The sequence below is a fragment of the Sceloporus occidentalis genome, unplaced genomic scaffold, assembly GCF_023333645.1.
Source record: "Sceloporus occidentalis isolate IW3139 unplaced genomic scaffold, rSceOcc1.0.p SCAF_7, whole genome shotgun sequence".
NCBI lineage: Eukaryota > Metazoa > Chordata > Lepidosauria > Squamata > Phrynosomatidae > Sceloporus > Sceloporus occidentalis.
The window spans coordinates 40,405,847-40,422,284 of NW_028316987.1; the positions used below are offsets into that span (position 1 = coordinate 40,405,847).

A 16,438-nucleotide genomic window follows, 5' to 3' on the forward strand; every position below is an offset into this window, starting at 1 on the left:
GACATTTTGAAGTATGACTAGTCCAAAGGGGCTCCATCAGATAATCCTTTTCAATGCTTTTGGGGAAGAATCTACATATTGTGAAATAGCATCATGTGCAATATAGCAATCTATCATGGAAGGCATGACTTGTGTGAAATACTACATTTTAATTCCTAAAAAGTTTATTTACACAAGTGACTCTTCAGATTCCTTGCTGGACTGCTCTTGAAGTACTAGCCAAGCCTGAACCTGCTTAGCTTCCAATATTAGATGAGATTGGGTGTGTTCAAGGTGGTATGGTCACAGGCTGCTCTGGAAGTAAGGCAGACTTGATTAATATTAATGCATTTGTCTCACATAAGATTTCACTTGAGCTGTGGGCATGTAGGAAAAATCTGTCCTCATTTTAGTATCCTTACCTGTGTGACAAGGTGATTCGCTATTTGTTGCTGTGGCTGCTGCACAGGTTGTTGGGAGGAAGGTGGTTGTTGAGACTGTCCAACTAACTGGGTTCTAATTGGTTGCTGAGTGCTAGGTGGATTGTATACTGCAGGTGTACCATCAGGATTTACAAATGGTTGGCCTGGAAAAATTAGAAAATAATATACTTTTAAAGGTAACATCATAAAAATACAGCAACCAGCTATCTTTTTTCTTTTTGCTGGGCTGCTAACATCTGCTTTTTGATCATTAGTTAATATTTCCCCTTTAAATATATTTAACCAAAAGAAACATATCCCCAACTCTCAGTCCCAAATGAGCATATCCGTGGAGGACCAAGCTTTGTGCAGCTATCAATGTCAAAGTACAGTTTTTTTCCATGCTATACACCATGTAGGAATATGAACTTATTTCAGGATTTGAGTTGTTAAAGATACCAGAAAGCAGTGACACTGACAAGCAGTGAGGGAGAAAAGACATTACTTTCACTAGTTTTCTTAGAACACAAACCTGAAATAGAATGGAAACCAGTAAGTGTCTAAGGCCCTATACAGACAGGCCAAAATGAAGCTGCTTTGGGTCACTTTGGAAATCCTTAGGACTGGATCGTGGCTTTGGTAAAGCTTCTGGGCTCTTACTATGCATGCATTATTTAAACAGCATACCTCCAAAGTGACCCAAAGCAGCTTCATTTTGTCCTGTCTGTATGGGGCCTAAGAAACCATTGAAATTCCTAATTCTTGTTTAATACAAGTATTATTATAAAAAGTCTCATATCCACTGTGATTTTATGTAGGGATGACTATACACATTAGTTTAGTAGTCTGACTACTAACAGTGAACTCTTATCCATGTCTACTAAAAATATCCCACAGGGTTCAATAGGAGGACTGATCTCCAAGTAAGTGCAGTAGGACTACAGACTAAATAATTTAAATGTGGAATTTTAATTGGACTTTAGCTGAAACCATCAAATAGTGATTCAGAATTAACAGAAGCTTTTTTTCTCTCTTGAGAGCTTACAACGTGGTTCTGTATGACCCATGCTGATCTTCCTGCAAATAATATCTGCTTTCCAGTAAGCTCTTAATGCATATTCCAAATGATTCTTAATGTAAAATTTAATTCCAGCTGTCCATCCTTTTGCCACTGAGCTGGCAAAAATGTTTGGAGTTTCTATGTGGCTATTTTATGTGTTACTGGTCATGATGCATGATTTTAGATTCCGTCAATGAAAGGACTGCTGGAGTAAAACAGAAATTTAGTATTTAATCATTTAGTATTCTATCAGAGTTCACACTAATTAACAGGAGCACTGTTGAGGAAATTCACCCCACAAGAATAAAATCCTACTTGATGGTCCTTCATTCACAATCAGCCACACCCAAGTCATCCATCATCAATGTATGGGGATGAGTGTAAAAAGGGAACCTGTCATATTTATATATGCTCTTCTTGTGATTTGTAGGAGGAATCTAAAACTACAGGGAGAGAAATAAATGTGAAGTAGGTATTTATTAAAGATGTAGATGGCAGGAATGATGAAAAACATGGCTAACAGGCCTGGTCCACTTTTGCATAGAGGGGAATGCTGGAACAGGATGAAGGAGAAAGAACCAGCTGTGTTTATTCTCTGAAATCACAGTAAAGCAACTTAAAGGAAACATGTATGTACAAGGGAAAGAGAAATAATATATGAAAAATATGTGCAAATGACCAAAATAACTATTTCTACTTATGCAGGCTTTTCAAGTACTTCAAGTACCAAAACCTAAACTATATGTGACAGTTCTATTTTAATTTCTCCCTCATCAGATCCACAAGAAATCCAGTGGAGCCCACAATATAAGCTTTTGACATTTCTCCAGTGCTTTATATTTGCAAAACTACAGCGCAAACCAAAACAGCCTCTTGGGATGACCTGGGATGTTTAGAGCTTAGTTTTGCTATCAGAACAGGCAGGTGTCCTATAGAGATCTCAGCTTGATGGGTTTTTCTTATCCTGACTGTTTATTTTTCCTGGTGGTGTGTGTGTGTGCATGCACACACACATGCACACATGTTGTTATTATTTATCTGCTACTACTTATTTTGTACACTTATTTTTACAGATGATTGATTTTAAAGCAAGAAGATTCCCAAGGCAAGATGGGGGCATTTCACTTGCCGGGGTACCTTTCTCTTGGAAACTGCAATTTCTACTTCAGTAATGGTCAGCATGCAAATGTTTATATGGTCTGTGGGGGGGGGGGAGAGATTGAGAATGACTTTTAGCCTTACCTGTGTGTGGATTGAGCAGAATACTTCCTGGTGGTATCCCTGTAGCTTCAAGTGGAAGTATGATATAGCTGGTGTTGCTTGGTACTACCTGGCCACTTATCCCATTTTCAGTATAGGAGACACTGTTTGAAGATGTGGCTGTTACTGCAGGGACAATGGATGCACTTTGGACACTCTGATGTGTTCGTGAGAGAGATCCTGAGGACCCAGCACTGCTGGAAGACTCTGAGCCTGAAAAAGGAGGTTAGACCATCTGTTATAGACACTACACCAGTTTCTAATGTTTAGCCACATGCCAACTTGTAACTAGCAGGTAATTTTTATAATTATTCACACACACACACACACAGAGAGAGAGAGAGAGAGAGAGAGAGAGAGAGAGAGAGAGACCATCATGAAAGCCAGTCTTGATTAATTTGGATAGTGGAAACCTCTACAGATTCAAAGTCTTCTAGTATGATTGGGGACCATGGCTATGGGTAAGAAACACAGCAAGTACTTCCTCCAGTGTACTATAGAAATGTGGAAAAGTGGGAAAGACATACACTCCCAAGGCTATCCTCTTGCACAAGATGAAATTTTAAATAAACGTTTCTACATCAAAACTAACAGTCAGTGACTAAGCAGAGCTTAGGAACTTTAGTATCAAAGATAATTCATCAATACTATTATTCATTTAGAAATTACAGTCTGCCCTTGCCTTACGTGAGGGAATCTGTTCTGGACCCCCTCGCGTAATCCTAGTTGAGCTGGTCATGCCACTATCCAATGTAAACCTGGAATATGCAATTTAAGGAAGGGTACTCAGAATTCTTTGCTGTAGGTTAGTTTAAATTGTCTAGTCCTAGTTTATGCAACTCTATTGATCCACTTTGATTTTTCAGCAGTTTTGATACAGTTGATTATAGAATCTTTCTGGGTTAGTGGTGGCAGCTATTGAATAGCCCTCCACTATAGGTATGGCTGGTGAGAACAATGCCATTGTTTCAGTGCCAGATCGAAGGCTTTTAGTTTACCCAGACAGTTCAATTGGCTGATTTTGTCTTTTTAATTTTACTTGTTTCTTTTTAGATGATGTATTTCGTTGATTTTGCTGTTGTTGCCTGATATCAATTAATTCATTAATACATTAAAATTTTCATGCACAAAACTGGATTATCAGTCCCAGTTCTCTGAAATATTAATCCTTTCCCTATGGAAATGAATTTCACATTCAAGCCCCTACTTACCAGCAGAAATAACACTATTGTGCTATTTATGTTTATGTACTAATTGAAAAATACTGATGTTTGCTGAAGGGAAAACTAATATAATTTATATTCCTCCCCTTTACCACAAAATGCCATATGAGAATAACATATACTTGGTAGATCAGATGAAAAGTCAATCCAGCTTTCTGTTTTCAGCAATGGCTTGCCAGATACACTTGGGAAGCTTGCAAGCAGGGGATGAAAATTGCCATCCTGTGTTATTTTTTTAATGGCCACCAGTGTCTGATATTTAGCTATTTACTGTCTTTAAAGAGGGTGGTTCCGTTTAGATGTCATGGCTCATAGCTATTGAAGGACCTGTGCTCCCTGAATCTGCCTAATCCCTTTGAGTAAAATTAGCACTTTTAAGAAATGAAATTAAAGGCTTGACAGTTCCTATGTAACTTGAAAAACATATGCCACCAACGATAGGCTTAAATTGCTGCAGGAAAGCACGAAGTACTTTGCATAATCATTCTTTACATCTGGCAACCACTTCTGAATCTTTCCCCCACAATCTTATTTTTTTTTTCCCTGACTTCCTCAGGCTGATTGACAGCTTCATTTTATAACCTGGCATTGCAAGCCACAAGCTTATTTTGACAACCCATTCTGTCCCCTTCCTCGCAGCCTTTTATTGAGTTTCTACAGCTTTTCCTCTCCTAAGTCTTTCAGGCTTCCAAAATTAACAAGATTTAATGGAAGAAATACACACACACACACACACACCACTTCTTTTAAAAACACTACAACAAACAGGATATTTACTATCACTGAACTGACTTTTAATGTATCACCAGATTTCATTTGGAAGTGACTGACACTTCATCAAATAGGGCAGATAAACTTGAATTACTGAAGCTATTCGGAGAAACGTGTTCTTTTTTTTTTAGTATGGTGTAATTGGTTCAAGCACAAATTATAAAAATGCCAGCATAAAAACTCCATCCTTTTAGCATGCAGAAGTTGAAAGCTAAAGGAAACTGGAAGAGTGTGGATTGATTGCTATGAAACGTGACTGAAGTGATTGCTGGGGCTAACTTAGGGTTGAAACAGATTGCCCTGAAGGCAACCACAGGCCATGGCCCCAATCCGCTTTATTGCCAGCTCAAAAAAGAAGCGGCAAATAGCTGCCCCTTTTTGTGCTGGCCAAAAATCCGACTTTTCTGCCCCATCGCAGGCAGAATGCCGGCTTTCAGGCACTACCATGTGTGGGAAGCCAGGCAGCTTCAGTGCGCATGGTGTCAAAATGTCGTGCACTGAAGACACCCAGACAGTGGTGCAATGGGGCAGTCCGTAATGGATCCCCCACATAAGAGATGAGATGCCTGTACTTAACAATGGAACTGCAGTTGGTGGTCTGTTTCATCATCTTGGTTCTGGTTCAACAGAAACAAATGGATAGCATGAGAACTGGTTTACTATTTGAATACCATAACAAACACTTGAACTGCAATTTAATATTACTTAAGAAGGATTTTTAAATCACCTGTTCACTGTGGTGTGAGGCTATGGAAGGAATCATATTTATTCTGAGCCTTGGTGGTGCATTGCTTAAAAGCCTGTATTGCAGCCACAACACTGTGGGTATCCCTGGCAGGATTTCAAGGTATACGCGACCTTCCAGCCTTTCATAGGTCAGTAAAATGAGTACCCAGGTTGTTGGGGGCAATTAGCTTATATATTGTAAACCACTTGGGGAGTGTTAGTTGACTGATAAGCGATATAGAAATATACTTCCTATTGCTACTGCTATTCTTTTTCTAAGAAGGGGCAATGTCCCAGGTTGGTATCAGTGATTGCCCTGAGAGAGGATGTACTACCTGCTGGTGATGCTGAGCCAATCACACATTTTCCAATAGGTAAAGTTTCTAACAACAGAAGTAATGGAATGGGAAATGGGAAGTTATCTTAGTGACTCCTGAGACATTATTGCAGGAGCCTCTGGGATGATTCTTCATCTTCTAGGCCTGCAAAGAAAGGGTAAAAATCTCTCGTGCTCATTCTAGCCTTTCCAGGTTCTTTAAGCATAGATTAACACCAGCAATCCTCTCTTTGCCCCAAAATGGAGACCACTTAGAGTTTTTTTAGATAATAACTTACTGAGACGACTGCTAAAAGGAGCAGAGCAGTGATGCTTTCATTCTACTTTACTAGCACTGACTGTAATGGGAATTTGAGGACAATGCAAGAATGGCCTTCCAGGCCTTCTCTTATAGAATCACATTTGAAGGAAGGGAGAGGAAGGGGAACATGAGGAGAACATGAGGCAGAGAGCTGTAATACACAGAGATTGTGAACATGTTAAGGTTGTGGGGCCACAAATACATGGAGCCAAAACTGCTAATATCAGTCTTGCAGATGCAGGAATCAACCCTGAGGGTAGAAAGCATGAATATTGATAATCTCAAAAAGGGGCAACATTCCTGGAGAAGAATCTGCTTGTTGTTGGGGCTTAAATAACTTTTCAGTCTTCTTCCAAGCTGTTACAGCAAAGAAACAGATATTGTATATGGAGAGCTAGTCCCCAAATATCTGGAGTAATTTGTTGGAAATGTGTGCATAGGGAGGTAGAAAACATTAAAGTACTTTCTCTAGTGTGTGGTCCTAAGGAGCCAAAATTAATTTTCACCTTCTTCATTGCATTTGAACTGGGATAGCAGGAGTTCAAGTGAATGCTCCTCTGTATCACGTAATGATCTACATATCTTTGGGGAATCACCTACTCACCATCTCAATGTTCTGACAGTTTTCTATTGAGCATTTGCTAATAGAATCTAGAGCACAGCAAAGAACATATTGCAACTTTTGGAAGATTAGCAAAATTTGCCTAAAAAAGATTCTATGAAGGTGAAAAAACAACAACCAAGGTGCATTTTTAATTACTTTTAGGAATGGTCACATTCTTTCTCTTAATCCAAAATGCCAGAACATATCATTATGAGATTAGTCATACATATTAAATTTATAATGAGTCATACAGAATCAACATATAGAGAGGGAATTATTACACTGTAGGATTATCAGACCTAATACTAAACCATTTTTATAGGCTTCTGATCTGTAACATATTCCCACTCCTTGTGTAAAATGATTGAATATCTATGTGAATAAATATCAAACCAGGGAATATTCAAAATAAGTAAAACATATTTGTACAAAACCAAATCAGGAAAACAAAAAAACATTAATCAGATTACCCCTTTTCTGCATTGTCCTGTGATTTCCAACATTAGCTGGAACATGCATGTTGTTATGCTACCCAAGAAAACTGTATAATAATGTATAATAACGGAACTACTAGAGGTATTCCTCTTCCACAAACTCTGTTTTAACTCGGGCCAACTGAAGTATCTTTACTAAGTAATAAGTAATAACAGAACTCGCTCACTAAAATGTCTCTGAGGACCTCAGTTGTGGATGTAATAGATATTTCCTCCATGATTATATTTCTAAATGACAATAAATGTAATACTATGTGTCTACAGGAGATAATGGGGTTCCTGTGTACAAAATCGGTGTTTCAGTTTTCAAACTTCAATGTAAAAACAAAATTACTCTCTCTTTTAAGCTGCATTCCAAAAGTGAGAAATTAAATCAACATGTAATTACTAAATTCAAATGAAGAGATCTCAGAGATCACTATCTTCCAGTTAGTATATTCAACAGTTGCTTACTGTTCATTGTAGCCAACCTTGTATCAGAAGAGTAGCAGAAAGACTAGTTGAACATATTTGAAAAATAAGTTCAGGATGTATTCTGCTTTTTTTAAAAAAAAGCACGGAGCCTTTTTTACACAGAAAACACATTTTTTTAATGCAAAACACAAGTACCTGGCACTTAAAACATCAATTTGTGCACATATAAAGTATTGTTTTTGTATATTTTGTAGAAATATTCTACAATATTTTGTAGAAATATTGTTTACTGTGCAAAAAATATTTTCTGTATTGGAAATGGGTCTTCTGTGCAAAAAATGATGTTTTCTGTCCCGGGGGGGGGGGGGGATCCATTTCTATTTTTCCCCTACAGAATAAGTCCTGAACCTTGAACAGTCTTCCAAAATTGTGCAGCTGTTGACATCTTTCTTGCACTGAAGGAGAAAATGGTAACATTATTTGGTTTTGCCTGCTAAAATGAAACATGAAGATGTATATCTCTATTGTTGTTCTTGTTGTTGTGTGCCTTCAAGTTATTTCAAACTTATGGCAACTCTAAGGAAAGCCTGTCACAGGTTTTTCTTGGCAAGATGTATTCATAGAGGGTTTTCCCAGTGCCTCCCTCTGAAGCTGAGAGAGTGTGACTTGCCTAACATCACCAACGGGTTTCCATGGCTCAGATGTGATTTAAAGCTTGGTCTGCAGAACTATAGCCCAAAACTCAAAACACTACATCATGGTGTCTCTATGACATCTCTGCATCATACTATATTACATCATCCTGACTCTGGAGATTTACAAGCAGGCTTCACCAGAAAACAACACAACCTTTCTTGTGCACATTGTACATAACAACCATTTACATGGGATGAGAATATACTGAAGTTACCTTGATACTCAGTAACATTTTTGTCAGAGGTCTAAATTCCGTCATGCTAGTGAAGAACTGGAGAAAGCTATCTATCATTCCATCACCAGGTCAAAGGGCAGAATATTCATGCTTTATAGACCCAATACATTACTAGCTACCTGTTTTAGACAGTTTGCCGGTACTCTTGTTACTTGATGAGCTGTCACCTCTTGTCAGAACCGTTATTCCACCAAAGCTTGCTGTCTTCATTATGGCTGGTTTCAAATTGCGATTGGAACTGTCTGAATCTGTGCTGCTCCATGGTCTCTGGTGGTCTGTCCATTTCAATTCATTATCTGTACTGCTTTGTCGGCTGCCAGAAGCCTTCCCTGTGCTATCTCTGTTACCCCTACAGCATCAGAACACAAAAAAGACATAGAAAAACAAACATAAAATGACCAAAATGCATTCTTAAGTCGCTGTAAGCCTAAATGAGACCAGCTAATGTTGATATGGTGTGTCAGAAGAAAGTGTTCTTGCCATACTGGCAGCAAAACCAGAATATTTTATGAATCCACTTGTTCAGTGCAGTGAGTCACAGATGCATTTTCCTCTGAAAGCTATGCAAGCATTTTTTTTAACGCCAAAAACAGTGCAGTTCCTTCACTGATTTTGACATTCAGGAGGAAAAGTGACAGCATAAAACCACTTATGCTGGGAAAACTTAGATATTTAAATAACAGTTGTTTCTTCACTACACCTTGTTTGTAACCTGCTACAATTTAAATGCTTACAGGAGGGAAAAGCAGTGTTCACTGATCACAATGTCAACAACCAAGAAATTAATAATGTAAAAGGATGCACCATGGCCTGTCTTTAAAAAAGATGTACTATGTATTTCCTTGCATGTAAATACATCTCCCTTGAAACTTTCAAATGACATCAACCTTAACAAAAGAAACTTTTATTTGCAATTCAAATTCCATGTATAATGAAAATCACTTGAAAAAACACAGCAAGGGAAAGATTCCACCAGTGGTTTGTAGTTGAATTTTTTGTCACCAATTTACATCTCTGAAGATGAAGGGAAAAGCTGATGCTATGAGATGTTAAGCAGTGACATATAAGACTCAGCTACAAAGTCTGGAATCCAATACCTGCTGTATACTTTCTGATTTGGTCCAAAGTTGCCAGCCTAAATACTAGACAAAATGATAGGTAAAATGTGAGAATGCATTTAACATGCTTGGGTTGTGACTGTTGTTGTTTCTAGAATAGAAACAATTGTCATAAGGAGTAATTAATTAATACATTAACTATCCTGCTTTTTTCCTAGTAGGAGACTTGAAGGAGGTATGAAGAACAATGAACAAGATCTCTGGTGTGTAGGGAAGGAGGTTTATCCTTTTTCTTCCTGTGTTCATCACAATGAAACTGCCACGCTGAACCTACTACTCATCCTCCATTCCCCAGCAAGCCTCAGGAAGGAAATAGGAGCTTCCAATGCACTGATGAATGGGAGGGGAAACACCTCTCCTTGTGTGTTACAATGATAGATTTTTGTTGCTGTTTTTTGGAAACAAAACCAAGACATATGAAACATATTCACACATTTAACACACTGTCTTTTCCACCTGAGAACAACTGCAAAATGTTTTAAGGAGTCTTTCAACTCCTTTCAAGGCTTCTCCTGCACCATTTTAACACTGCAGGTTCATTGGGAGACTCACCCCACTTCTATATCTCATCAAATAAGGCTTTTACTGTAATCTTAAACCTCTTAATTCTGCTTTGCTATAATTATCCCTCCTTATTAAACTTTGGGCTGCCCTTTGCTCTTGCTCCCTTTGACTACCTGCCTATTTATCCACTTCTCACAAAATTACCTGGCTGTTTCTTTCTACAAGACCTAATGGACTCAATACAACTTCAGTGAACATTTTCTGGTTTGTTCATACTTAAGAGTAACACTTGTGCCAATGCTGCTGGCACTCAAACATCTGTTATTATTTCTCTCAGTCATTTTATACAGAGGTTATTTTCTTGAATAGATGGGAAGCAAACAACAAACTATGGAAGATACTAGAGGAATATAAATTGTAACAAAGTATATAGTATTATAACCTTACTTCTACAAAACAGGGAACATGTTCTTTCCCAAGGTGCTATTCAACACCTTCTCTCTTACATTTCAGAGAACAAAACTATACCTTTTACCATTGCAATAACCATGCACACTAAATATTATACTTCACCACATGTAGCTGAGGTCTATGTATTTTCAAAGTGTTTCCTAATTTCAGTGTATATCTTGAGGCACAGAGCAGGAGCCTAAAAAAAACCTCCATTTCATCTAAAGCTATACCTCATATTTATTGCTTTTAGTGCAACAACTTCATGGAAGTATTAAAAATGCCAGCAAATATTGCCTCTCAAACTGGAGAAAACCAGATTTGTGTATCGGAGAAAACAACAATCCAAATATTCAGTTCAAATACACAAGAAAGCATTTTTAAAACACATAAATAGCCTATATCCAGCTATTCCACAGCCATACAGGAAACAAAGAGTTCTTGTATGCTTAAGGGTTTACCTGCATCACTGTTATAGACTGTTGTAAACAGAGTAGTGTAGAAAACCCTGGCATGACTTTAAAGGATGAAAACTCACTGCTACCATGAGTTCTGCATACATGTGCTCTAATGGGCCTTCAAATTAACATTCTTCTGTGTGAAGCATGGGGGGTAGTGGAGGTAGAATAGAGATACAGCTTCAACACATGGCAAGATACATTGTTTTTTGGCTTGACATTTTAAATGTATTTTGTTGGCATACCTTGAAAAAGGATTCCATAAACACTAAAAATAAATATTGATTTAGGCTTTAATCCTACATCACTCTGGTTCTCCACTGCTTGTTGACTGCACTTGCCCCTCCCTTGTTCTACAGCACTCGGCTGACTGTAAATGAGCCTCTGAGGGTTTCTTAGCTTCCTGTAGTACATTTTGGGGTGAATATATGGGAGGCTCCAGTGAGAAGGAACAATAATTCCAGTTTCACTGTTCAACCAGTGGAGGTCTAACACTGCATCTTGTTCATGGGGAGTGGAGAACAGAAACAAAATAGCATGAATTCGGACTGTTTCTTTGATAACCCTGACACATTTACTGGGGTCTGGAAAAGATGACAATGTTTTGTACCACAGTAGTGAAACAACTCCATGCATACTAAACAGTACCTTTCCTTTCACCCAGACATGATTTCTAATATCAACAATCAACCTCAAATAGACTCAGGATACAATTTATCCACTAACTCCAAACTGAGCACCCTGTGTTCTGTGACAAATTTGGCCAAATTTGATCATGCCTCTTTTCTGGAAATAATGAAGGAATGATCATGTCATGGGAAGGGAAGTGGTGAATGGCATCATCTCTCAGATACACACCTTGATATGGTGAAGGGTTTTTGAGTACATCAGGGAAACCAATAGCAATATTGTCAGGAGACTCCTAGCATGGTCAAGAATAAATATCCCAGATAGGGATACCAGACAAAGATGCATCCATACTTTTCAAGGAATGAAGGCTGCATCAGCAAAAGAGAACTGATGGTTTCAATGGAGAAGGTACCAGAAAGGCTCAAAAAGAGATTCTCCTAGGCAGCAGCAGTACTGGGAGATGACACTGGCACAGGATCTCTCAGAGGAAATGGGACTGATACTTTAGCCAAATCCTGTTGGTACTGTGTAGAAGGAGGTACAGTTTGCCTGTGTCATATGCAGATGCATTAAACGCTGCTTTCAGCATACTATGAAAGCAGCGCCGGAAGAAACAATGGTGTGTGTGCTGTGATGCTGCCATGATGCTGTGAGCACGAGCCCCATTACTTGTAATGGGGCTCAAGCATATGTGCCTTTTCTTTTATGTTGGGGGGGGGTCCAGAATGGATCCCCCACATAAAAGAAGGGTACACTATACTAGTATAAAACTTTGTTCACTTTGAAAACCCTATTATGAGACAATCCAAACTGAAATTGGAAGATGAGCCTCCCAGCTTGGGAGACACTGAAACTGCTAAGGGAGAAATGAAAAGAGCAAGTACAAATAGCTCTCTGTGTAATGACACAACTCTTGTCAAGCCAAAAGAACATTCCACTGCTGATATGCTTAGATACCAACACAAAGTCTGAAGCCGCACAATGCATATAATAGGAACATGGAATGTGAGAATCATTAATCAGAGGCTCATAAGACTACATATCCCAGGTTTCCATAGCATTGATTCATGGCAGTTAAAGTGGTGACAAAACTGCTTTTTTTCAGCAGTGTGGAAGCAGCCATAGAAATCAAATAGACAACACACTACAGCCTATTAATTGCTAATTACAAATATTAGCATAAAGCTTTAAAAGCATGTTAAATCAATTTTAGTGTTAAAATACAATCTAAAGAACATCCTACATGTCTATGTATGGAAAGGTGGACAGTAAACAAGTCTGGCAGGAAGAAAATCTGAAAGGTGGTACTGAAATTGATACCACAGACTGCTGAAAGAGACAAATTAATAGGTCTGAGAACAAATCAAGCCTGAACTCTTACTAGTAGTTAAAATAACTAAAATAAGGCTGTCATACTTTGGACATATCTTAAGATAGTATGTCACATACTATGTTGGGAAAAGTGGAAGGCAGTAGAAAAAGAGGATGTTCACACTACAGGTGGATTGACTCCATCAAGGAAGATGCAGCCTTGGGTTTGCAAGACCTGAACATTAGTGTTCATGACTGGACCTCTTCGAGGTTACTCAATCATAGTGACATGATAAGCAAAAGCTGACCTGATATATGACAATAACTTATTAACAATATCATGAGGATCATCTTGATGTTTTATTTACTATATTGATAGATTTTACTTTTTAGAATTTATTTAATGTTGTTGCCTACTCTGAGTACTGTAAGCATATTTTAATAACATAAAATTTGCATACCTGAAGAGCTGTCTTTTTTTAATTGTTTCATTGCATATGCTATCTTCCAAAAGCCTGGTGAAAACAAAATGAAAGGAGAAAATGATAAAAACAAGTTATTTTAAAATGTAACTATAACTTGATACTTCAGCTGTTAAAACAAGAGTACCACCACCTTTCTTTTCACTAAAACATGGATTCAGTAAAAGACATGTTATTGTTTATGCAGGGAACACAAGGAAAAATTTTGGTCCATGATTACCTATGTTGAATTTGAATTGTGGGCATGTGACCCTTCATTTATTCTGGTTTTTTTTTTAAATCACTAATAGCAGCAATTTTGCTAAGTGTTTAGTTTTGTTAACATTTAAGATACTCATTAGTTTTTGAAATAAAATTTACAGAAAGAATAATAATCTTTTCCAATAGCAAAGAACATTTATATTGTTGAAAATAGAATATACTGTTTCTTTGGAATTGTCCAAACATGGCATGAAATGCAGAAAGGCCATTGCATGTGGCATATTTTGGTCCACATTAAGAGCATCTAAGTTGGACAAAGCAGATCATTTCCATTTGGGAACACCCCCCCTTTTTTTTTTTTAAGCTTAATGCTTTTGGTGGGGTTTGGACTTTGCACAATTGGGACCCTTTCTTACTACATTATGATATTCACTAACCCCATCAGGACTGCATCCTACTGAATCCTACCCTTTGTAGTTTGGTGGGGCACTAGAGGTGAGGATGAGACCTCTAAATGTCTCACCCCAAAGTGCAAATCTCAGGATTCCATAGGGTGTTGCCATGGCAGTTAAAGTGAATTCATAATGATATAATTGTATAGTATGAAAGAGGCACAGGTGGCTTCTTCTACCAACAAATTACAGAAAAGGAGAGGTACCCATTTTTTTTCCACCTCAGGCACTAAAATGGGCAAGCCTTGGACATTTACAAGAGATACATTGCCCCAAAGAATGTTCTTTTTAAATCATATATAACAAATTTAAGAAATGGCTGGAGACCATCATATTACTTGTTACATTACAATATAGTGTTGTACTATTTTAATAATCTTTCATTTAGTTTTAAACAGAAAAAAACTCTGTGAAGTTTCAGTCCCCTATGATTTGATATATTACACTCTCGGTTCAAGTCAATTACAAATTATTCAAATAGAATTATCATGTAAAACTGTGGTAAACATAATAATGTGCATATTTCACCTGTTATCCATAAAAAGGTTTTCTTGGGAGCAAACTGACTGAAAAACAAAAACAAAAACAGATTGTATTGAATGCTCAATTGATACTCAACAATTCCAGTTCTTCTCATTTGAAAACAGAATCACTTTCCATGTTCAGGCTATGAGCTTGCAATTCATGCATCACTGAAACAAAGTATATGAGTCACTTGTTAACAAGGAACTGGCAAAAGTAGTTTTGGTGGACTAACCCATATCACTACTTCCTTCAGAAGTGGTGAGATGTTTATAAGATATTTAAGGGGGAAAAAAGGAGAAGAGGTGGTGCTTCTCTATTATTGTGTGGAATTACTAGGTTTACCATCTTTAAAAATGGCCCGAAACCAAAGCCAGTTTTGCTTAACGTCCATTGAACTCATGGCAGAAAGCAGTTGCAACTGACATCAATTTCAGTGGGAACCAGAATTAACTTTTTCTGATAAGCAGTGGATCAAAAGAGACAAACAGAAGACAACCATGCAAACCTGGTCAATTTTAGGAGGAGAGAAAATGAAGAAGGGAAACTTAAATATTCCATGGGTTAATTTTAGGAAATCAGTGTAAGAAAACTAACAATAGCTTTAAATAGTGAGAAAGGCTTTGTTCAGGATAAAAAAAAAGTGTTAGACAAAAAAGTTCCACTGGCAAAAACATATCACTGTAACATTGATTCATTGTTTATGTAGAGAAAGGGGTCTATGTTCATTATTCCATGAAAAATTATCATTGCTGCTGGCTTTTCATTTTCTTTTTGTCTCATGTTCATGAAGTGTGCAGTAAATGCTTTTGTAAAGAATGGGGGAAAAACCCTACAACTAAACTAAACACTGAAGTTGAACAAAAGGTGAGGAGAGCAAGAGAGAAACAGAAAAGTAATCAGGTGCAGTGCTTCCAGAACTAGCATACAGAATGGCATGAGCAAGTATATCCAATTACTACAATAGTTACAGAAGTCCATTTATTTTGTACATTTCCATTCCTGATGGGGTGCATTTTAAAATAAGGCATCCCAAAGGACCTGTGATATATCACAGAATGTAACTATGATCATTTATAGTGCACCAAAGTGAGATGAAAACAGGTTAAGTCATTTATAAAAACTCAGGCATCATTACTTGGCCGAACCTGAGGAAGTTATGTAGATTACCACACTGCACTCTTTCATAGTGCTGCTATTCTGCTTTTTACTGCTCTGGCTGCCTCCTGTTGCATCCTTGGATTTGGAGTTGAAGGAGGGGCATTTAGAATTCTCAGCCAGAGAACTCTTAGGCCTTGCTGAACTACAAGCCACAGAATCCACAGGAGGCAGCCAGAGCAGTAAAATTGCAATAGCAGCACTATAAGAGTATAGTGCAGCAATCTACTATGACAATATACACTAAGGGGTGAAACAGACCAGCTGTAAAAGCCGCCATCCGGGCTTATATGCCACATGCTCCCACGCCACTCTGAAGCCACCAAGAAGTTGAGGAGGCACCCAGATGTGGGCAACTGCAAGACGCTGAAGTGGCACAGCGTTTACACGCTGCATGCCACCACAGTGTCTTTAAGCTGGCTTTGGGCTGTGGCAAGGTGGGAAAAACTGCCCTTTCCCTGGCTGGGAATATTTGTGGATATTGTCCTCCCCCCTCCCCCTGAAAGTGGCATCTTTCAGGAAAAGATACATGGTTCAATATAGAGGTTGGAAACATATGCCCCCCCCCCCCCCCCGATGTTGAGGCAGCAATTCTCCCATCATCCCTATCCAGCTTAGCCGATGGTAATA

General features: G+C 38.1%; 1 protein-coding gene across 14 annotated transcripts in view; it reads right to left on the minus strand.

The window, feature by feature from the left end:
* Positions 1-16,438, minus strand: part of ARPP21 (cAMP regulated phosphoprotein 21) — a 251,859-nt gene that overhangs the window by 51,322 nt on the left and 184,099 nt on the right. For 12 of the 14 annotated variants that reach the window (XM_089532674.1, XM_089532679.1, XM_089532669.1 and 9 more), the window contains 5 exons: positions 14,657-14,694; positions 13,455-13,508; positions 8,639-8,871; positions 2,704-2,934; positions 402-565 (listed from right to left, as the gene is read on the minus strand). In XM_089532674.1, coding sequence (XP_089388800.1) covers positions 402-565; positions 2,704-2,934; positions 8,639-8,871; positions 13,455-13,508; positions 14,657-14,694 — 720 coding nt within the window. The remainder of the gene's footprint in view (positions 1-401; positions 566-2,703; positions 2,935-8,638; positions 8,872-13,454; positions 13,509-14,656; positions 14,695-16,438) is intronic. The other 2 variants (XM_089532681.1, XM_089532683.1) reach the window with 1 other exon arrangement.